The 24,118-nt window shown below is 45.5% G+C and overlaps 1 protein-coding gene across 1 annotated transcript in view; it reads left to right on the top strand.

Annotated features, from left to right (window-relative positions):
- The window catches only part of LOC8051184 (cation-dependent mannose-6-phosphate receptor), a 37,850-nt gene that overhangs the window by 1,424 nt on the left and 12,308 nt on the right, over positions 1–24,118 (top strand). Inside the window, exons 2-4 of the mRNA XM_029986865.4 lie at positions 1,298–1,482; positions 3,351–3,460; positions 5,846–5,982. Coding sequence (XP_029842725.3) covers positions 1,298–1,482; positions 3,351–3,460; positions 5,846–5,982 — 432 coding nt within the window. The remainder of the gene's footprint in view (positions 1–1,297; positions 1,483–3,350; positions 3,461–5,845; positions 5,983–24,118) is intronic.

Raw genomic sequence — 24,118 nt, 5'->3', positions numbered from 1 at the left:
TTAATTTGTTACTCTTTACTTGGGTAAGCTCACTCTTTGAACATTTGGTACTCAAAATCCAACACTTCTGGCCACCTGTGTACAAAATCTTAGCCAGATATATAGGGTGTCCCAAGTCACCAGGTTCTATCTAAAATGGACCATAGAAATCGACGCCTGCCCGTAGCAATCTAAACTTTTCGTCAAGGCCGGTTTTTTGGCATAAAATTAGAAAGTGTAGATTCCTTTTTGAAAAAAATAGTACCAAGAAACTTGCCAGGGTTAACGGCCGGCGGCAACGCAGACGATCAAGTCGAGTTGCAGGGTGCGTTTGGCGCTCGTATTGATAGATGGCGTTGGGAGCAGCGTCTAGTAGTGTAGCCGACCAGCGAAAGAAAGTAGACAACATGCGGGCAAAATCCGTTGGCAGCAAAAGCGCCATCGTTATGCAAACACGTTTTTGTTTTCTGTCCGCATTTATTTTTAAACCAAAGGTACAGTACAAAAAGATTATGTTAATTTTAATAAACCATGGTGGCCGCGAGCAGTCTCAATAAAGAGGTAGCGCCATCTATCAATACGAGCGCCAAACACACCCCGCAACTCGATCGTCTGCATCGCCGCCCGCCGTTGACCTTGGCAAGTTTTTTGGCCCTATGTTTTACAGAAGGGGGCTATGCTTTGTGTTTTTACAAGAAAAAAGCGACCTGTGAAATACTACACCTTTGACGAAAAGTTTAGATTGCTACGTGCAGGCGTCGATTTTTATGGTCCATTTTAGATCGAGCCTGGTGACTTGGGACGCCCTATATTAAGAAGCCACTTTATGCTGTCCCGTCAAAGGGCCAATGGTCCCTTTGACTGTGGCAGGACACTACATGGCCTCGAGGGAAAAAGTGTGTCCCTTTCGTCCGGCCGACTTTGTAACTCTGTGCTTGGGCACTGTGTTTAGCAGAGACATTTTCGTGCCTTCCCACTTGTTGTTGCTTTCGTTGAGGACAGCGGTTATTTCACATCTTTCCGAGTTTCTTGCCTCGGTTCTTGGTCGCGGTAGTTTCGTTCAATTTCCCTACGTCGTGTCTTACTAAAAAAATATCTGTCCGAAAATATAAAAAAAAAAACGAGCAGCTGCTTTGAAGCCCGTAGCAAGCTAGTAACTCAAAATTTTTATACTGTCTTTGTTAACGGAGCGCCCTTAGCTGACAAGGAATGTGGTAGTCGCCTCTTTGTGCCGGCTCCGCCAAGACATCAACTTCTTTTACAGGCGATTTGAACAGAAGACAGGATCATATCTGCTTCTCTATCTTCCTATTCTCAGCTTTTCGCTCGAAGAGAAAGTGGACGGCAAAGTGAGGACCGTCTACGAGATCGGGGTCTGTGCCGGCGTCAACAAGTCCCTGCCGCAGGTGGGAGCGCTGCAGCATTCCGTCGGGGACAAGGAGAACACGACGACTGTCCTGGGGTACTTCAACGCGACCACGGTGACGGGTTCTCACGGCCCCGGTGAGTGGTTCTGAAGGGGCAACAGATGACCTCGCGAAAGCCGTAGTGTCGTGCCGTCGGAACATCGCGGTCCCGGCCGTCGGGCGTAGAAGCTCCGGAAAAATGCGGTAGAGATTGCGAACGTCGCTTTCGTCATGGCCTCCCAACTCCTGGCCGCTGGAGCTACCGTGGAGCCAGAGGGCGACCTGCTGCAGAACGGGCGCCCGCCACTTACGCCAGGCCTGCCGTGCCAAGACATCTCCGGGGTCGCTCCCGGCGACAACGTGACATGGCGTCGTCAGGCGAGAATCGAGGAGCCGCTTTTTGGGTTGCACTACATGCGCCGGTCAGAGGTGCGTTCCGGGGACCGGAATTACGGGGCACCAAGTCATCCATAATGAATAGGCACTTCATAAAGAAATAATTTACCGTTTTGTGTCGGATGGAAGCTTTTAGTTCTTTGCCGTGTAAAGCGCGCATTGTTGTTAAATTCCACGAGGTCATTGAATAAGGAGCTTTCGGGCAGATTTGCTGGATAATAGTACCTGATTTTCGCGAGGACTTCATTTTCGCGAGTTTTGTGACTGATATCTGTGCGAAAAATATATGACGATTACCTAGCATACCACTCCAAATCGTGATATTTCGTGCCCACGAAATATTCCAAAAAGCCACACTCAGCAAAATGTCAAGCCCTTGAAAATAAAGTCTTTTACGGCAGTGCTTCTCAAACAGGGGTCTGCAACCCTTTGGGGTCCCACATGTCTTTGACCATCAGTCTAATCGAGCGATAAAAATTTGAATGCAGAGGCATTAACTGTGAAGCCGGTGAAAATGGCTACTAAATTCGCATTGGCTAGGTGTTGCATGTAGCAGTGAAATGGCACCTAAATTCCCATTGTCTGTGAAAAATTTCTCAGGGTGGTTCCTGTAAACAAATTAAATGAATGACTTTGAAAAGAAAATTTTGTACATTTCGATCTGGGTGGGAATCGAACCCATGCCTCCGGGGTGCGAGGTAAGCACACTTCCCCGATGCCACGGCTGCTCCACGGTTCTGGCTGACTGAAGCTGTTCCTATACTCCATGTCACTAGTTGCGTGCAGTATAGGCAAAGGCAATGCCAGGCAAGAAGAGAAAGGGAAATCATTGGGGTGCTGGGGAAGAGAGAAACCTCTCCTCTGTGACATCTCTAGTGCCCTTCCTTTCTCCCCTTGCCCTCTATTGCCCTCCTCTCCCATCCTGCATTCCTAGTGCTCGTCCTTTCTCTCGTTGCCTGGCGTTGCCTTCGCCTGCACTGCTCACGACTATTAACACGGAGTGTAGTGTGTGCATCATGCTTTCGCATTCCCACACAAACAATCGTAAGTGTCTCTGCCAAATTTTTTTATCGATGCAGGCTGTCACACAAAGCTGAGTAGACTAAACCATTTGTGCCAAGTGAGTAGGGTGAATTAGTCTCCATTTAAGAGATTCAAAGTTGGTTTGCACAGATTTAGGATTTTTATTTAACCTTCGTCGTCCCCCTTCCCCTGGTGGGGATGGGGTCCTCCATCACTTCTGCCGAATCGAAAGAGGTCCCCGAAATGTCGGTGGTTGAGAACCACTGGTTTGAAGCATTGGTCCTCTAAGCCATCACTGTTTCTTGCGCTCTTTATTGTCTCTCTGCGTTGAGGAGTCATTTTAAAAGCTCTTTGCAGTGTACAGTTTTTCCATGCGGTGTTAAAACACGATCCGCTCTTCTCGCAAACACCTTGTATTTCGAGACAACACTCCATATCCGTCTTCCGGAATATTTATTGGCTTAGTCCAAAAGTTTTCTTCGGAAAGGTGCCATTGTTTAGGTATTATGTTGCAGTACTCAAGGCCCATTCTCTTTTGGTTACCAGGTGCATGGACGTTACTAACGTACAAAAATGGAGATAAATACAACAATACCTGCAGCAACTCATCGAGAGAAGCTCAGCTCATGGTTGTGTGCGACAGCACGGTACATCACGTAAGTTGTAAAACCCCTCCCAACCTCTAGACTGTTTAGGCAGGGAACCGGGTAATGTGCTAAGGAACATGTAAGACAAGCAGTTGCAGACGGCGTACAATAGGATCCTCGTGATGGCGGCACATTTAGCTGCTGCACGCAAAGATCATCGGGTGAAGGTACACCCATCTACCGTAAAATCCCGTGCAGGCGCCCACCCAAAAGTTTGAGAGAATCACAAAAATTGGGATAGCCACTTGTTACGTCCAAGAGCAGAGAAGTAGAAGGGGAACATAGTAAGGTATAATTGCCTGTGTGATCCAGGGGAATGGTATAGAAGCAGTACAGGGTTTTGCGTATGTGAAATACTAATTTAGAAAGCAGCCATGCTGTTCTCATCGAGCCTGCTTTGCGCCGGCTCTCTTGCATAAAAAAAAAAAAAAAAACACTTGCATCAGGCTCTACCACTTTATACCTGAGCGCATGCTAAGGCTTATCCAATTTGCACCGGCTTCTCGAAGAATTAGCTGATAGGGGGGCCGTCTTGGTTAAGCTCGTTGGGCTCCGATGATCGCTGGGTTGGGTGCTTGATATGTCGTTTGTTTATATTTCAAACGTTCCAAAAGCATGGGATGGCCAATTAATTGTGACGTGGGCACGCGCGTGCTATTTTGCAGTAGACATTCGCGATTTGCAAGGTGGTAACAGGCACAAATCAGCAGAGACGAATGGCAGTGCTCAGAAGGCAAACGCCGTGATTGTATCGGACAGATGCTCTACTGAAAAATGCATTACTCCTGCTGGACGTTAAAGAACAAATGTTTAGATTCAAAAGGAAATATGTTGGTGCTAATTACTTACTTATACTAAATTAGTAACCTTTGTTGCCCTCTTGATCTGTGTGTACAGCATACACAAGGGTGGAGGGTACAATGCATCCCGATGTAGTGCTAACAGTTTTTTTTTTTCAGTTCAGGAGGGCAATTTCAGTTTTCAGAAGTCCGTCAACTGACAACTTCATCTTGGGGCACGAGACAGAGAGGCAGTTAATGGCGTTTTTGACAAGTAGTGTTATCAAAACAGGGGTAACAAGATTTTTCCGCAGGTAATGGAAATGAATTCCCAGCTGTTGTTGAATTGCACAGAGAATCCTGACCTTACAGGGATGCTGAACTGAAATTTGGAGCTCACAAAACAAGGGTGGAGCAATAGGTGGGACGTTGCAAAACCCAAAAATATCACTCATACTGCAACATCTCTAACGGTTGGCCTTATTTTTGGAAAAGAAGTTCACAATTGGACGCGGCCGACGAGACATGTGACTTCACGATTCTCATTCCTTCTCCTCTTCGCATCATCCTTTCAAGCTGGTGAACCAGAGCAAGGATGAGAGAAGTGAGGCCGCTTCCCCTCATTCTTAACTGTTCAAAGTGAATCGTGACGTCATGTTCCTCGCTTAATTGTGCCCTTCTTTTCCAAAAATACGGCCATCCATATGATATATCGATGTACGAGTGATGTTTCGGAGTTTGTAGCGACTCGTTCAACGCTTTGACTGCTTTATTTTGCGAAATCCCAATTTCCCACTATGCAAACCTCTTAACTGTTAGTCGGATTTGCATGAAATTTGCAGGTCATATTCAATGTTGTGCCATGCTTTGCCATGCAAAGTTTTGAGTTTGTAAATTTATTCATCGAAGATTTACATAAAGCTAACACTGCACCCCCTGAGGAAAGCTATTGTTTAAAACCAGTAATGATAATGGCCGGTTCTTTTGGTGAAACATATGGCATAATGCCTATGTCTTGCAGCTGTGAAGAGAAATTACAGAAATAACAGAATTTCTATTTAAATATTAAAATGAAAAAAATATTTGAGCTTTTGCATACATTAGCTTAAAAATACTGCAGCTTTTCATAACAAGAGAGCATGAGAGTGTGGAAAGTAAATTCACAGTTGTGTGCCTTACAAATTTCAGTGTAGAAACTCCTAAAACTGGCTCTGCACATCAATTTATTATCGGACAAGATTTCTCCTGAGAGTTTTGATCACAAAAAGTGGAAGTGAGGTGAATGCATTTCAGAAAGCTGCACTTTAGATGGTGCCAGCACATTTGAAAAAATTTATTCCGGAAAAAATACTTTAGTTACAGAAGTGAAACTTGCTGACAACATCCGTTGCATGATTTTCAAGCTGATAAAATGACTCGCTAAAAACTTTATAAACTTTTTTGGTAGTGTCTCCAGAGTCACCTCTGAGCCAAAATGATTCTGGTGTGTCTAACATCATGTGTTCTCATCTTTCTGTCAGCGAGAAAATATTTCTGGATGTCTCTCCGCACTTGCGTGCAAAGGCTGGAACCAGCACTGCATAGCTATTGCTAAGCTACATACCTCTCTTTTCAGGGCGTCCTTCAGATAGCAAACAGTAAGGCCAACTGCTCCTACCTGTTTGTCCTGGGCAGCAATGTCGTCTGCCCCAAGGACAAGCCACAGCAGCCGCCACATCATGGTCTGAGTGGTGGCTCTGTCTTCTGCATCTTGTGAGTGACTCAGGATTTCATACTGTAAAGGCTGGTTCAGTCATTTTCATTGGAGTGTGGCCAGCCGTATTACGACCATTGGTGGCTGCTTACGACGCGATAGCACTCTGGTGACATCTGTTTGGCTGGGCCTGGCCGCGGTGTAGAAAGCTAGGGTAGAGTAGCGCAGTTTCCGGAGGCATCTGACTTTCATCCCCGTTTCTCATGCGCTCTATTAGATGGCGCCACGGTCGTCGAGGCCTCCGAAGGGCGTTTGCTGCGCGGGGAACGAACCGTTTGGCGACCGAAGCGAAGCTTTCTACGTGCTAAACTGGACGGGACAGTTAAATGTGGTGCTTCGAAGCAGTGGTGGATATTCCTGATGTTGTGCAGGCTATAAACCGTTCCAAAGAAGGGCTTTCGAGCGATGTAATTTTTGGCGTCTTTGCATATGGCGCATGCTTGCTTTCTTCGTAAAGCGAGGATCTGGTACATGCTTGCTGGGCTGTGGAACAGTAAACATTGGAGTGTGTACAAAGCATGCCCTGGAATTCAAGCGCATTATCAGCGTGCGAAGCGCTCAGAATCGATCGTGAAGAATTGGACGCCTGTTTTGGCGACGGTATGCTATTTGCTCATAAGTACACTTTGATTCCGCAGCAGGCACAACGCTTTCCCCATTTGCACGAGCGAGTCTGCTTTAACATAAAAAATAAAATAAAAAAGACAGAATATTGGCACGCTTTTCACAATAAGGTAGTATATGTTTCCGGGCTACACTTACACTAATGCGTAAAGAGTGCTGTTGGGTGGTGCACTACTTTTTTTATTGGATCATTAAGCCCAAACGTCTACTAAATCTTTCTAACAAAGTTGACCCTTCAACGACTCATTGAACGAGGTGTAGACGTGGCAGAATTGGGCTCGGCCTATGGATTTTGTTTACGGAATAGAGGACTAATTTGTTACTCTAATTTTGAAGGTAAACAGCCTTTACTTTTGGGGCAAGCAACATTGAAAAGTAATTGTGTTGTATGTACGTTAGACAGCTGCACAATAGTCAGCATCAATGGGCGACTTGTCTCTTAGCTGTCGATAAGCAATTTAGCCAGTGCAGTACAACCGCTAGCCTGGGGTCTTTAACGTGCATCGCGCAGTAGTGATACACGATCGCACGCCGGTACGATGCTCATCCATATCGAAACGGGCAGGGGTGGGGCTTGAACCCAGAATCCCTGGGTTCTGCAGCACGAGCTTCTGCAGCACCAACACACTCGGCCACCAATTTTTTTTTCTTCTTTATTGTCGGCCATTGATTTTGTTGCAATGGTTGACGAACAAAAAGTAACAATGCACTGGCAGGTCGTGACTCATAGATGCACCACCCTTGCACTCCCTGCAGTTGAAGTAAAGCTGAACATGTTAAAAACAGTGCCTTTTGCGGGAAGGAGGTCAATGATGGTCCGTGGGTCCGTTTCTTTTTTTCTCGTTCTTCGTCGGGTAGCAGGGACAGCCCAGAAACGGCGAGATGTCCTGGCAAACGAGGTGGCCTCTTTCGCCGGAGCAGCTTTCTGCGGTTCGCTTACGATGACGTGGTCCCTGCAGACGGCTTTCCATGACTTTCTCGCGAACCTCGACTCAAGACGTCTCTCGCGGACTAAGTCCGACGGCTGCAGCAGGCGGTCCTTGTGCGGGATCGCGTCGCGCCGTACCTTTAGGCGTTTTTTTTTAGGAGTAGCGAGAACAAACAGCTTCTCTGTTCACGTCTTGCATCCCACATTCACCATGGCACGAAGCACTTCTTTGTCATTGCCGCAACTTCCAAAAGCGGAAAATGGTCGGAAGCGGAACGATAACCATAGAAGACTGCGCAGTGTTGCAGCTCGGCGCACGCTACCGCTCATGAAGGGACGGCCTCGGCGTCGGTGGCATGCCCTGGCAGCAAGAGGGAGAATCGCGTGCCGATCTTCACCACGAGCACTCTTTGGCGGGGGCGCAGCGCCACGCAGGTTCCCGAGTAAATACAGTTGCCGAAAAAAGAGAACCGTGTCTTTCGGCTCGGGTAAATAAACTGCATCAGTGAAAGCTCAGACTCCGTGAGAATATGACACTAGCGGCTGGCATAGACCACAAAAATTTTGAGAATGTGACGTTACCTGAATCAATAGGTAATTGAGAAAAACTAAATTTCTGTATGAGCTATTGTCCACCCAAGTCTAATATCGTCAATACAAAAACTGACATTGTGGATGCCTCTGGGATTTATATCAGAAAAAAAATCATGAGCCATTCCACTCTGCAAAGATGGATGACCAGCGAAGCTGTTTAGCACACGACACAGACGTGACACAGAATTTAGCGTATGCTCCATTAAAGTTGCACAATTTAGCAGCATGGTAGCTGCGTCTTTTTGATGCGTTCTCCGCCCTGTAACGTTCGTGGTCGTGTCTGGTTCGCCGCATGCGCTTGGCGTTTTGTGCACAATCTTCATTGGTGGAGTTAGCCACCGCTGACATTCTTGGTGCCGTTCCCACCGTTGCTCTTCGTAGGCACATTGCTCTTTGCGAGTCCTGACAATCCGCAGCCTCCCCATTACGATGAGAGAAGTGAAATAGACCTATTGCTAAATTACCCAAGCATCAGGAGAGTGCAGGGAATGTTGTTTTATGCACCGCATGTGCCAGCGTCTGCAGCAGTAACTGTTCTAAAGCAAAAGCCTAAAACAATTGGCATCTTTCCCTGGGCATTCCTCAACACTTCATTTTGGTGATTTACTTTGAATCTTTTATACGGGGAAGGCGTGCGGCATGTATGGCGGTGCGAGCGTAGAGTTTTTGGTCACGAACACGAAAAATCCACGGAACCCTAGCCATAAACAGCTTCGCTGTAAAAAAACTCTTGTCAGCAAAAAAGAGAATATTGTTTTCTTTCTTGCTGACAAGTCTTTTTTAACTGAAATAGATGCTACAGGCGTCCACAATGTCATTTCTTGCTTCAATGATATTAGGCTTAGGTGGGTGTTGGCTCATAGGGAAATTTTATCTTTATCAATCATGCTTTGATGCTGGTAACGTCATGTTGTCAAACTTTCACATTCAGCCATCCGCTTGCATCACATTCTCATGAAGTTTGAGCTTTCTGTGATTTTTAGTTTATTTATCTGAGCGGAAAAAGACGGCTCTCTTTTCTCGAAAATGCCTCGTATCTTCTTGTTTCGTGCTTTATTCTTTTCCCATTGCCTCGAAATAATTCTGACAATGTTTCATAGATGTCTATCTGTAACATGATTTATTATGGCTTAGCCTGTCTGTAATAGGGTTTATTATGGCTTTGGCTCTCTGATGTGCTACTTACATGCTTCATGCGTTTGTTTGCACATTGAATTATTCACATGTCTTTCTGTGATATGATTTATTATGACTTAGGCTTTCTGGTCTGCTAGTTATTTTTTTCCCATCCTTGCATGTTGGCTTTATTTTTTATTTTGTCGAAACGACTTCCGCTGCGCATCAATGTCGAAGCCTTTATGGCATTTTTGAGCACGCACTGAATATCACCAACCATAAATAGGGCGCAGCTTCGATCTTGCAAATGCTGCAAAACCTTCGGTCTAGCTCCGGGCCGGAAGCATTCAAGCGCTATCTGCACTCTGGCACCACCTTGTTTCAACTTTGTGCGCCGCGTCTTAGCGGAACGCCGAGTCGTAACACTGTTGTTGGCCACACAGGAACGCAAATGTCCGAACCAGTCTTTGGCTTTTGCGGGGCAAGGCACTAGACTTCATTCATAGGTACCATTACTTAACTCCTATCCGGTCAGTTATCCGACGTCATTTTTTCTCGTTTATTTTGTCCGAATCGCGGCCGATTTTGGTTTCAGAACCTCTTTTTATCAGGGTGGAACAGCCACATGAAGCCAGCTCTGTTCTAAGCATTACCACATTTAATGCAGGAAATGAAATGCTATGGTGAAGTTGAGAAATGCAGGGAGGAGTGTCCCACCTCCAGAGCGAGCTTCCCAGATTTGGCAGTGCTGCGACTTCTTGTAGACCTCAAGCACGCGCAGCCAAAGCCACGGAGCGTGGGCTGAAGGCCAGGCATTCAAAGGACGCGCTCCGCCGTTCTCATTCTCTTAGTGACCATAGTTTCCGAAACCGTTGTGCCGAGAAAAACATATCGCTGGTTTAAAAGGGTAACTGAAACCATCCGGTGCATCTGCAGTCGACCTTAAGTGTCTCCTGTAGCTCACACATGACATTGTGATGTTGCCTGCTTCAACGTTGCTGCGCCCGCGCTTGCCGGAATCTTGCCCGACCCTCGGAGCTCCACGAATTGTAGTGACTACTGGCAGAACTTATGCCGATGGCACGTGCATCATACTTGAGGAAATTCTCGGAGAAATTGTTTGCACCTATACCTTTCGGCAGTACCACATTTCTGCTGTGTGCAACAACCTTTCACAACTGGCGCATTTTATGGCCCTTTGGAAAGCAGAGATTTAGATTCCTTTGTTATTTTTCTCATAATTTATGCGTTCAGTGGTGCAGTAAATCTCCCACCATCCTTCCACGTCGTTGGGCCATTGCCCCTTTAGTCGAGAGCTACGCGAAAACCTTTGGGTAACTATTACGAGCCGTCTCATCTGGAGGATATTGCTAATGTTAGTTCAGCGGCGGAACGAGCATTGTAGTCACCGAGACAAAAATTGCCACTGGCACCCCATAGTGTAAAAATCTTTGCATGCAAGAGTCTAGTCGGGCCAATTCTGAAGTGTGCGTGCATAGGTTGAGACCCGTCTACATGAAAGAACATTCATGAACTAGAGAAAGTTCAAAGATCAGCAAAGAGCTTCATTTGCAGTAGGTACCGACGCCTAGACAGCCCATTGGAAGTGTTAAATTCACTCAGATTAAAGTCGCCGAGATCCCACCAAAAACAAATTGAGACTCAAGATCTTATTCTTCATTACCAATAATTACCTAGGTTTGGACTCCCCCAAAATCTCTCCTTTCTAATCTACGCATTGTTTTGTCCTCGGAATCTTCGCGTTCCGTTTTCTGCCAGGCGGCACCAGTTATTTCTAAAATGGCCTATTTTGAAATAAATAAAAATAATGCATTCAAAGTGCATAGCCTTTAGAATGCCGTACTTTATAAACTGCATTTGCTTCTTTTCTGATCTAAAATACTGAACAAAAACTACTTTCATAAGTAATTGAAATGGTTCGCGCCACATATAATTTGTATTTCGACTAAAAAAAAGCTTTTAGCGGCTCTGACCAGTAGTAAGTCCAGGACCAAAGACTTCACATATCACGCGCTTTCTGCACCGCAGGTCGCCCCCTGTAAGTAGAGGAGGTTTCCGCATTGTCCGGTTAAAATATGATGCACTGATATTTAGCTACCCTCTGTCACGAAGTGGGGAGAAATAAAAGAATAATAATAATCCACTTCGCGGTTAACAAAAATTACTTTAAAAGAACAGAAGATTTAGGTTAGACCGGTGACAGGTGATAGGTCCACGCCTAGTGTAGAGGCCGGTGGAGAGGTGACGACACATAGAGTTATAAAACAAAACAAATTTAATATTTAAGAACACGCAGCACTCGGCCGGGCGCGGCCACGAAGGAGAGATTAAAAAAATGACGAACACAGTTAGCAGTCTACCAAAAATCTCAGGGCACAGGCACTAACATCCCAGTTAGCAGTACCACACGTTTTCAAAGACAATGAAATGAAATGAAACAAAACAAAAGATAAGGAACTCGAAAGCGTTGAATACGGGCAAACGCAACATAAAAGTCTTATCTGAGCGGAGTCCAAGTTCAGACGCTGCCAAAGGTCGACCTGGGTTCCCGGACGATGAAGACTGGTCTGGCGATCGGAAAGATGATTGATCCGCACGAAACACCGCACCACGCACAAACTCGCACCGGAGTGCCACAACCAGGCCCACAGGCAAAAACACGCACCACAGTGCAAGCACACATGTGCCCGGAGGTTAAAACAACTCCCGGAGGCTAACTAAGGCCTCGGCCCAACGTTCCGAACTACGGAAAATCCCTAAACGGGAAAGGAAAGCGATTGCCAATGGGGCCCCGGCCAGCTCCAGGGTCTCCAACTTCTACCCAAAAAGTGGTATCCCTACCACAACCAGCGAACTAACCCCGCCGAAACCCCCTCTATATCTGCAAAACATTAGCAATATGCGGACCATAAGTTGGCAAATCAGGATGGAGCTTCTAAGAGTCATTCAGCGCTCTCAGTTTTGCCCAAGCAAAGAAAAACAACACAAGCACATTTCCAGAGGAATCGACCTTGGAACGACCCTGCACGTCCGCGTGTGAGCCACCGCTCGCCGCGGCGTGGGAAACAAAACTTAAAAAAGGTTCAACAACAACGACAACATTCTTTCGGTTCGCCTCGGCCATCTGCAGATGTCGGTGCCTTTCTGGGCTCCCCACGCTCTCCTTTCCCCCCGACAGTCACCCCCTGACAATTCGGGAAAACATAAATTGTTCCCAGAGCGCCCGACAAATGCGTCGGCCAAGCGACCTTGAGTGCCCGGTCCCACGGGTGACTCTCCTTCTCTTCTGCAGACTCCACAGATGTCCACCCCCAAAAGGGAAGAAAGGCGCGCCCCAGAACACGGCGATTTTCGGACGCCGCCACACAGACGATAAACAGACCTACTGGTGGAAAGTTAAAGAAATATAAAAACGGAAAACTGGAATCGGAGAGACTCTCTCCGTGCCCTCTGGCTTGCCCAAACCCCAAGAGATGTGGAAACTGCAAAAAAAGGTGGACGCTTAAATATGATTGCAGGGCACCTGTAAAGGGGTAGGGAAACAAAATTCCAGCGCTCATTTTTGAGCTTTAAGGCCACGGTCCCACTGAATGTGGCAGTTTAGGTACTTTTCGGCAGGCCATTACTCATCTCCTTTTAAATACTGTTTTGTGGGATTGATGTCATTTGAAAGGCAATGCAATCCTCTTTCATTTGATATTATGTATGTGTTGGTTTTTAATGTTAATGCGCATTTGTAGCGTTGCGAATATAATGGCGCGGACCCTCACTTGCTCCGCTAGTTCATGTTTTATGAACGATCCATTAAAGATAGCACGGTTCCAATATAGCAGTTTTGTTAAGATGACGTCGGAGCAGAATCTAACGATCCACTTTTTTTATATTTGCACTACTTTGTTTTTTTCATCCCTCCAAATATTGCCCTAAAATTGACATTTTTCCGCACAAATATGTTTTTAATGACAAGAGCTGGGGCAATGAAATTACCTACAGATGTAGTGCTTATAATTGGTAATATGCAGAAAAAAATTTAATGTTGTGTAAACTCTTTTTTGTTTAGATATTTTATATCAAACGTAGCACTTTTTTGTGCTTCGTGTCATGGTAGTTCAAATGCCGCTGAAGAAATAATTAAACTATAATAAAATCTTTTATAACATTTAGAGCTACAATGGTTGCCCAAGAGGTGGACGATGGCTTTTTTTCATTTTCAAAGTCATAACGCTCCAGGAGCCCTTCAAACTTACCTGTTTTTGACGCATATCTGTTTTGGACATCAAACAGATTTATTGGCATTTAATAACATTTATAGTTTGGAATAGATATACATTGCGATGTATTAAATTTTCACAATGATATTGCTTTGGTTTCTTAATAGGTGTAGAGCTTAGCTAATTTTAAAAACAATTAAAAACTGTTTGGGTGTTTTGTTGCGCTACCTGACGGATGGCAGACAAACTGCTGATTTCTAATGTTCAAAATATTTCCGAGGGCGGCGTTGGCGTCTGTATCATCATCAATCTCCGTGTCTTTTTACCCTCACATTTAAGAAATATATTGGAAGATTTACTATCGATAACTGAATGGTTTAAGTACTGGGTCAGGCTAATAAATCTAAGACCAATATTTACTTAAGCGTAGCGTGATATAATGTGTTCATTATTCGATATGATTGAAATCAATAAACAATGAAGACGAAGAGGGAAAGAATACACCCGAGTTCACTTTATGCCTAGAGTCACTAAATGAGCTTTAAAGTATCGGCACTCCGTTCCCCAAAATTGTTTTGGGCGCCGCCATTTGGGTCTTGCTCAGAGCAAACGCAACTGCCGATCATCGTGATCTAAAAGTACGACTTCCTCAGCATTAGATGCGGTGCTAGGAAGCTGATGCAATATTGCAATGCTCTGTCGCGGGTTGTTTAAAAATATGTGAGGGAGGGAAAAGCGTTTCCTGTGATTTTAGATAAAGCTTCATATAACTGGCAACCATGATTTTAAGCCACAATATGACCAAGTGTCGTTACCCAGAACCGTAGCTAATTTACTGGCACAAGCGGGAACAATGAAGAAGAGGCACGTGTCAAAAGGTAGTGGCTGGTGGAATCCACGGGGCTTACGATATGGCCCCTCCAGGTATTACTGGGTGGAGCACTTCATATGCCCTTTGCTTAGGGTGGAGCACCACATCTGGCCATTTTTTCCCCCTCTTTTATTTTTATTTTTTGTTCAGAAGCGCGTGAAAGAGCGTGTCCCTGCACGCGCTCGTGGCGCTGATTGTGCAATGGCGACATTTTGTTTTCGTCGATTTCTTTGTATTTTCCCCGTGAGCGCGTGCTGTCGGCATCGGGTACTACAGAGGGTGGCATCACCCTAAACAAAAGGACATTGAGGCACCCTAGGTATTACAAGCCTCTTGAACAAGAGCAAGAATAGTGTTATTAAATAAGCTACGCTTCACAGTAGCCACGCTTGGCCTTAGTATGGCTTAAAATTATGGTTGCCAGTTATTTGAAGCTTTATCTGAAATCACAAGAAACGCTTTTCCGTCCCCCACTTTAAACAGTTTGCGACAAAGCAAAGCAACATTACATGAGCTTCCTAACACCGAATCTAATGCTGACGATGTCACACTTTTTAATCATGACGATCGGCAGTTGCGCCTGCTCTGCACAATCACCAAAATGGCGGCGTTCACAACACTGTCGGGGAAGAGAGTGCCGATACTCTAAGCGCAGCTCATTTATTGGCTCTAGTTGCCGCGAGACTCCCTTTCCCTGACTGAAACTGAAAGTAAATATGAATAATACACCATTATTATAGCTCATTTAGTTATAACCAAATACACATAATGAGAGGAGGAAGCGGGCGGGTAGGAGAAACGCGGGTTTTATACGCGACCGTTCTAACCGTCTCAAAAGAGAGAACGCACGAGCTTGCGCTGGTTTAGAAAAAAAGGCATCCAAAGAAAAGAGGCGGCACACTGTGTTCCTTGTTATTATGTGCCTAATTGCAAATTGTTGTGTGTATGTTTATTCAGCCGGAAGTTAGTCTGCCTTGGTGGGCGTCTGGTGTCTCAGCTGCAGATGAGAAATTTAGCCAGTGCGGTACAACCGAAAACCTGGGGTCATCAACGTGCTCCACGCAGTAGTGATGCACGACCGCACGCCGGTACGATGCTCTTCCAGATCGAAACGGGCAGGGGCGGGGTGGGTTCTGCAGCGCGAGCTTTCGCTCCCAGTGCTCCGAGCTGGTGTGCGCTAGACCATGCACTCGGCAACCAAACCCCCCCTTGTGCGTCTAATTTATATACGGGTATAAGTATTTGAAGATCGACAATGGACGTCGATCGTCTCGAGGTAATGTAACGTAATAACATTATATAAATTATAAACTGGTTGAAGGACTGAACGACTTAATTTTTCAATTCTTGGATTGTAATGTGGCGGTAGCCTACTGTACTTACTGTTGATGAAGAGCAATATGAGGTGACGAGGTAATGATTAAATGATGAGGCTCTATAAGGACGACGACATTAATGGGTGTGGAACCACAACGTACAGTGCGAGGCTTGTTTCAAGTATCGTGTACCCAAAGACTTTCTTCACCCGCAACAGTATATGGTAGAATCAATGAGGATGTTGCTTTACAACTGTACGTGGAACAGGAAAACTGCACTGTGCAGAAGTGCGGCTTATTCGTTAATATGAGGGACGGATTTCTAGCAGCATTCCCTGATTGACTACTTGGAACAAATGGCCTCGTTGACGTAAAGTGTCCCCGTTCCAAAAGATTCTTGAAGCATACTTAAACCGCAAAGGAGTATGAGGCGAAAAATAAGAAAAAGGAGTCTGGTGTGAAAGGTCCAGATCACCACCGTAGCTTCTACTATCAAATACAAGGGCAGTTACACAATACACAAAGAAAGGTTTGTGATTTAGTTATATTTACACTTAAGGGCATTGATATCCAACCTATTCAGAGAGATGACACCTCCTGGTCAACCAACACAGAGACTTTCCTACTCAAGTTTTACATGGAAGGCCAGACTTCCGCTGAAATTCCTCACGTAGACGAGTTGTCCGACCGAATAAACTGCCATTACTCCCGATGTGGGTATCTCTCGATCTTTGTTCGTAAGCGATAGTATCATGAGATTTGGGGGGTGTGGCTATTCTTCCGCCGAATATTGCTTCGGCGGGTTTTTTTCCGTGTAAGATGAGACCGACGCGTGCTGCCGGAACAAGAACCTGGCGATTCTTCACTGAACTGCTTCTGCCGTAAGCTTCAAAAGTGATTTTTTTTCGTTTCGCACACCATCTGTTCTGCTTGCCCGTTAGTTGCAGGATGGTATGGTGCACTAATGAGATGCCTGATGCCGTTTTTTTTTTTTTTCTTCAAAAACTTGTTTATTTTATCTGAAGCAAGATTTGGCGCGTTATCAGAGAAAAGTATTTTCGGTAGGGCAAAAGTAGGTAAAAGAGACCGTAGAACGTCAATGACGTGTTTGGACGTCGTGGCAGACATCGTGTAAACTTCCAGCCACTTAGAGTACGCATAGTACATGGCTCCGCAGATGTGGATACGTTTCGCCACCCACCGACTGAATAGTGGATCGTTTTCAGTTACTGTTCGAGTCTTTCCACAAAGTTAGCCCAGTTGCCAGGACTTTTGTCGAAAGCGGTAAGTGTTCGAAACGTTGACAACGTCGGTAGCCACGTGTTGTGCTTGAAACTGGACACTTACCAATCGCTGAGAAGAAACTTGCTTGTTCGTCTGCCATGAGTCGTCCGATATCCGGTCATCACCACAACACCATCTCCCGACAAAACTGGTCTTCATTGTCCGCATGTCCATGGTTAGCAATCACATCAACTTATAAATTTCCGAACGCTCATAACTTGCTGTCGCTAAACGCCGTTCATTCATAGCGTCTTCATTGCAAATAAACGTCTTCCTATTTCTTCTGATGGTTTCCCTAAGCTGTACTTACAACATAATGTGTGTCGGTACTTCCGAAAATATTGCAACGGCGTTTGTTTTCCGGGAACTATAATGTAACAACCTTTACAACATCTTCCGGACCCCGTGAAATACCATATTTCGTGACGTTATTTTAGTCGTCATTAAAATGGTGAGGTAAGTACCGTAAATCGCGAAGCAGTTTACTCGACGTCCGCTTCCACTGGTTGAGTCTACTGAGCGTGCATTCCTGCAGAGGAAATTTTCATTGATGGAATATTGACACGTCAATCAACATTTGATTGCTTCTTCGTAAGATTTATTGCGAAAGCACGTTACAACCGCCGACCGCATCTCCCTGTATCAGACAACAATTTATACCTAGCCTGACATTCTCGCATACATCCGTTTGCTGGGCCACGCTACTTGAGCTAGCTGAGCACAGCTGGCAGCGGCGCGAGCAAGGCCACGAGGGGAACGTGATGGTGCTCGAGCCATTCCACTGTGAACCAATGTTTCGGCCACCCCACGGGTGCGTGTCGCCATCTATTGGTTGAACTAACGCCTTGTTCAAGATGGCTGCCGTGGGACCGCAGCCTTAATGTGTTGCATGTTGCAGCATAATCTCAAAATACCAGTCTTTCGTTGAGAGGCACAAGAAAACTAATTTCAAAGCAAATTAAGCAATATTTCAATGTGCACATGGTGGATGCATGTGTAGCTTATTTGGGAGGTGATCTAGCAACTTTGGGGAACTTGCTATATAGTCATGACGTAGCAAGTTCCATCAGAACAGCGCCGCTCTTTAAAATTAAACATTTTTCTTCATAGCTTTTCTCCTCGCAGTTCAAGAAGACGAAAAGGAGGGACACCACCCTTGCTGGGACCCTCGTTTGTGTACCCGGACACAGCCATTCTCCCCCTAGAAGATAAGCCCGTCGCTCAAAATTTGGACAAAAGTTGCTTTTCCCACCCCAATCGCCCGTAAGCTGACAGTGCTGTGGAAGCTACGTGCTCCTTGGGCCAGCCACACGCTCGGCACCTCACGGGGTACTTTGAACGGCTCGGTTGTAATGCGCTGACGCTATTGGCACCACCACAACGCTGACAATGCAACCAACGACAAAGCTCATAACCACGCCTCCTTTGCTACGTCCCGAATGCGGGGAATCTTTTCTTTCTGTTTTTGTTGGCGCCGGATATCCCATGACGCATGGCGCTCTCGGTTCGCTTCTCTTCGAGCGCTTGCTCGAGTGCACCGTTTGGAACGAGAAATATAGCCAGTCGTTCAAAATACAAATGTGCGATTATCATTTACGGTTATGCTTGACTCATTTCCGAAAGGAATTTGAATATTTCAATTTTTGTTTCCGTACCCTTTTAAGGAAGGACACAACCCAAAAGGGTCAACTTTTGAACCTTCAGCTTAATATGAATGAAATTTACAGTATATAATCGCAGTTGCAAGGCAGAATGCAGTGCAATGTTTCATCTGTCAACATGAATTGTGAAAGTAATTATAGTTGTTTTAACCAGGAATGCACTGACCCTGTTTAAGAAAACTATTCTTAGGAAACTAATGTAATACCCAACATTGGCTCCACTAAATATGCAGCGTAATGCCTAGAGAATGCAACTGTGAAAACAAAGTTTCCAAAAAGTAATTTATTTTATGCTAGGATTGCTCTGAAAAATCACATAAATTTCTTGCCTTTTATCTTTTGAACAAATTCTTAATATCTTTTATAAAAAACATCCTTAAAGTAGAAAAACAATGCCACAGCTCCATTGCTCATTCAATTCTACTTAAAGGGGTACGGAAACAAAAATTGAAATATTCAGATTTCGTTCGTAAATGAGTCAAGCATGACGGATAATAACCGTAAATGATAATCGCACGTTTGTATTTTGAACGATTGGCTATATTTTTCGTTCCAAACGGTGCACTCGAGCAAGCGCTCGAAGAGAAGCGAACGAAGAGCGCCATGCGTCATGGGATATCCGGCGCAAACAAAAACAGAAAGAAAAGATACCCCGCGTTCGTGACGTAGCAAGGCTGGCGTGATTATGAGCTTTGCCCTTGGTGGCGTTGTCAGCGTTGCGGTGGTGTCAATAGCGTCAGCGCGTTACAACCGAGCCGTTCGAAGTATACCCGTGGGGTGACGAGCGTGTGGCTGGCCCAAGGAGCACATAGCTTCCACAACACTGTCAGCTTAGTGCTGAACGAGGTGGGGAAAGCAACTTTTGTTTGAGTTTTGAGCGACGGGCTAATCTTCTAGGGGGAGAATGGCTGTTTCCGGTTGCACGAACAAGGGTGCGAGAAAGAGGAGAGTCCTTCCGTTCCGTCTTCTTGGACCGCTTGGTACAATGCGCGATTTGTGAGTTCAAGAGGAAAGCTAAGAAGGAAAACGTTGAAATGCCAAAGAGCGGCGCTGCTCCGAAGGAATCTGCTACGTCACGACTACGTAGCGGATTCCACAACATTGCTAGACTACCTCCCAAATAGGCTCCGCATGCATCCACCAGGTGCACATTGAAGATTGTTTATTTAGCTTTAAAATTAGTTTTCTTGTGCTTTTCAACGAAAGACTGGTGTTTTTGAAGTTAGGGTGCAGCAGGCAACACATTAAAGCTAGAAAATGATCGCTGAAATTTCATTTCCCTACCCCTTTAAAGGGCAACTCTGCTCAATTCCGAAGATTTCGGGATAATGAGTGATTTCGAATGAAAAAAGTGAAAGCCGTTTACAACTCCCTGTAACGCCGAATTGGAGCGCAGCTCTTGAGGAGGAGGAGTGAGGGGTACTGAGGGGAGAGTAGACCCCTCCTCCTCCTCCTCCTCCTCCCCTCATTCTTTAATATGCTCCGGGGGGGGTGTCCCGTGACTTCGGGGAGGGGGGTCACGTGACCTGGGGGTCACGTGACCTTGGGTGTCACATGGGGTCCCCTCAAGGTCACGTGACCTCAGGGGGTCACGTGACCTGGGGGTCACCTTGGGGTCACGTGACCTTGAGATGACCTTGGGAGGGGTCACGTGACCTTGGGGAGGAGACCACGTGACCTCGGGGGTCACGTGACCTCAGAGGGGTCACGTGACCTTCAAAGGGTCATGTGACCTTGAGATGACCTTGAGAGGGGTCACGTGATCCCAAGATGACCCCACGTGACCTTGGGTCACGTGACCTTGAATTGACCTTGGGAGGGGTCACGTGACCTTGGGATGACCTTGGTTACGCCGACGGCGACGCCGCTCAAGCCGGGAACGGGCCCCTAAGAGCTGCGCTCTAAAAGCCTAAGTAAAAGACACTACGTCGTTTACTTCGCGAAAAGTGTGATATATAGTTTTAAATCTAATTTTAAACACGAACGAAAATCGAAACTGAAACTTCGGCTCCGTCTGGCAACATTGGCCTCGGGCCGCCAAGTACATGGCCATCACGTGGTACAAGATGTCACGTGATCCTTGGCCCAACGACGGGCGGGGATGGGGGCGGGCGGGCGTGCGGCAGGCGCGAGTGTCGTCTGCACCGCACTCTTCGTCACGTTTTGGTGTCTACGGCATTCGACGACGCCTGCACAACTGCGGCATAAGTCTGCGACTCTGCGCACGTGGTGTCCATAGTGTGGACGAAACTGCGAGAGGCAATAATCGCAAACGGTGATATGACGACGCTGGTTGTGACGCGGAAGACGGCGGTAACGACGGGACCACGGCGGGCGGTTGGTCTGCTCCCAAGAAGCGCGCTGCGCAGGCACGTGCGCCAATCACGTGGACACTGCTGAGTGCCGAGAGGCAACGTTGCTGACGTCATGCGCTACGCTCGCTCGGACAAGTGAAAACAAGCAAAAGGGGGCCATGTAGATGGCGTTTAGCTCAATGTTGGCTCCGCCCATGCCGTAGCCTAGACTGCGCTGTTGGTTGCGCCTGAATTCGCCCGCTCAAGTCAGTCGATTTCGGCAACTTGGCGAGTTGCAAAGTTTGCCGGACCGTTTAAGAAACATTTAGACAGAACTGCGTCGTAATATTTGACGTGTGGTCTTCTTAGGCGATACTGAAGAGGACTGCATTGTTTTTTCAAAATCAAAAATGAAGCGGAGTTGCCCTTTAAGAAAAACAATGAGTGAGCCTTTCCTTTTTTTCCCATTACTGAACGATAGTTTTCCTCAAGTTAAATTAATGCCAAAAAGCGGAACGGAGAAAAACATGTTCAAAGTGCTCAAACCTCTACCTTTTCTTTAGCATCGGTGGTTCGAAAATAATTTATAAAATAATAACTGTTGTGTAAACAAATCAAACTTCCTGTGAGTACTCACTGGATGTTGATTGATGCTTGTAAATATGGAATTTTTCAAAATCAACTTTTTTTGGCAAAAATTTTTTTTTAGTATTGTCATTTTTTTAGTTTGCCAGAGCATCAGGAAGAGTGACATTGCACGGAAGCATGAGATTGCACACCCTGTCAACTAGTGTGGGGAAGTACTTTAAGTACATTGTACTTAAAGTACAACTTCAAGTAGATTTAGGAAACTTGTACTTTGCTTGAAGTACATTCTCTGAGTATGTGCTGTACTTAAAGTACTTTTTTCTAGTACTTTCCAAGGAAAGTACAATTCTCGACTTCAAAGTACATTCCCCAGTAGTAGTAGTAGGCAACCTTTAATTGCACCCAGAAAGATTAAGCGATTGGTCGGAGACCCATCTAGCAGTCCCCTCCCAATCACCCCTTAGGCGACGGCCAGAATCCCTTGGACTCCCCAAATTTGGTTTTGTTAAATTTGTATCACGAAATTATGCTTTGTCAACTCCGAAGAAATACTGGGAGGGATATTCTACTGTCAGCAGACGAAGCATCACTCCGCTTGTTCTGGGGGTGGCTTTCCAGTAGCTGTGTGAACTCTCACTACTTCTCAGTGGTTCAGTGCAGGTGAGGAGGTTCAAAATATTATGAGGGCAAAATTAATCTTAGTCTAGCACCCGAAACTGTGGTGTGGAACAATTAAAATTTCAAGTCAAAGAAAAAAGCAACAGAGGAGAATGTCGCAAAGTTTTGAGACATTCTCTTTTGTCTTGTCCTTCTGTTTGAAAGTTCCTTCATTTATTCGCATCACAATCTCAGGTGTCACATTATGATTAATTATCACCAGCTCGCTTGCACACTCACTGACGTCAGGCTCTCTCCTAGTATATATTTAACACCCTTGGGTGCAAAAGTCCAGTGCAAGCGGCGCCAAATTCAGAAGAGTGACTTCTGAATTTAGCTCAATTCTTGAAAATAATTACTCTGTGGCCACTTGACTTTATCAAATATTCGCCGCTGTTTTTGAAAATAGGTCATGCGTCCCTGATTACCCCGGGGCAATGCATACCAGTTCAATATCACTGTATACACGTTTGCAAGTCCGGTCTCAGGATGCCTTAGCAAGGCTTCGTAATTGGATTAGGACGCGTCCAAACGCACCCCAGCCCAGCAAGATGGCAGTGCACTGAAGCCGGACTTGCAAACATGTACTATAGGGGAATTAAAGTACTACATGAAAGATTGTATTAAAATATTTGTACTTTACATTGAAAGTACATTGTATTCATAGTACTTTACTTAAAGTACAGTTAGTCTCATTTACTTTGTACTTTATTTCAAGTACCTTTTAGATGTACTTTGCCCAACACTGCTGTCAACAGCCATGAACAATGCCGGCAGAATTGGTGCCGTCTTGAGTGACGACGTGGGCAGCGGTGGGCGGAAAGGAATCCGAGGTGCCACCTACTCAAAGCTCTGCGAGTGGTTAATTGTGGATGCCCACGCAAAGGACATCCCACCGAGTGGACTGATCGTGCTAGAGCAAGCGATTTGGGCTCCACTCTCTGCCACCACAGTTTCCAGCCAGTAATCGGATGGCTACCACGCTTTAAAGCAACGTTCAAAGAGAGCTCCGGTGATGATTACGACGACGTTGTTTGTGCTTCACAGCCAGTGACCTTTGGAGCCCTTATCGAGGCGGTCGACGCCTTGCGTACGAACACAGCACGAAAACGTTAGTGACGTCATTCGTCACGGTATCAATGCTTTTTCATGATTCACTTCCAAAGGTGTCTGCCTAGTTTTACCCCCGACGTATGTACCCCAAATCAGCACTTTCCACTGCACTTGTAGTTATAATGACAGCATTTCAATTCCGAGAGAAAAGCAGAAATAAGGGCAGTCACTTGTTCGAGTTAACGGTGCCGAGCTGTGTTCGGAAGTTCCGAGCCGAACTTTGATGGTTGGATGACATTGAGGCCGCCATCTTGTTTATCCCCTGCAGAGGGAATAAACACGTTTTCGCTTGTAGTCAGTTTTATGTTTTCTTTTATTTGTTTGTGGAGTTCGATATAATGAAAAAGTACATATAGCAAAGTCATTTCCAATTCGAGCTGACTTTATTATAACTAGGCTAGATTTTTTTTATATTACCTAATATCTCGGTTTTATGTTCATCATTCTCGGATGGTTCAAATTAGCCCTCATATTTTGCATCCCTCTGTTTGTTTAGGCCATAAACCGCACCATTTTTATTTCAGGGTAAACCGTGCCATTACGACTGCATTCACATACAAACATCATGCTATTGTAAATTATTTACGTTGAGTTAAAATTATAATGGCTCAGAAATATATAAGTACCGAATCGGGGCTCCTGAATTATTGGTGACGATATTCACAGGTGCGAGGTCAGTCTCCAAAATGCTTATGCAAATAATATCCGAAGTAAAACCAAGACGAAATAAACTTGAAAATAATACAAAGATACCCATATGCGACAGTACTGGAAGAGGGGCATAAAAAAAACTGGCAAAAAAAGAAAGAAAAATAACTTCATAGAAAATTAAAATTCCCAACCTCGGCTGAAAGCTG

This window comes from Ixodes scapularis, unplaced genomic scaffold, assembly GCF_016920785.2.
Source record: "Ixodes scapularis isolate PalLabHiFi unplaced genomic scaffold, ASM1692078v2 PGA_scaffold1__304_contigs__length_218370807, whole genome shotgun sequence".
Taxonomy (NCBI): domain Eukaryota; kingdom Metazoa; phylum Arthropoda; class Arachnida; order Ixodida; family Ixodidae; genus Ixodes; species Ixodes scapularis.
Note: the sequence above shows the minus strand (reverse complement) of the source record. Positions and strands in the feature narration are given on the sequence as shown.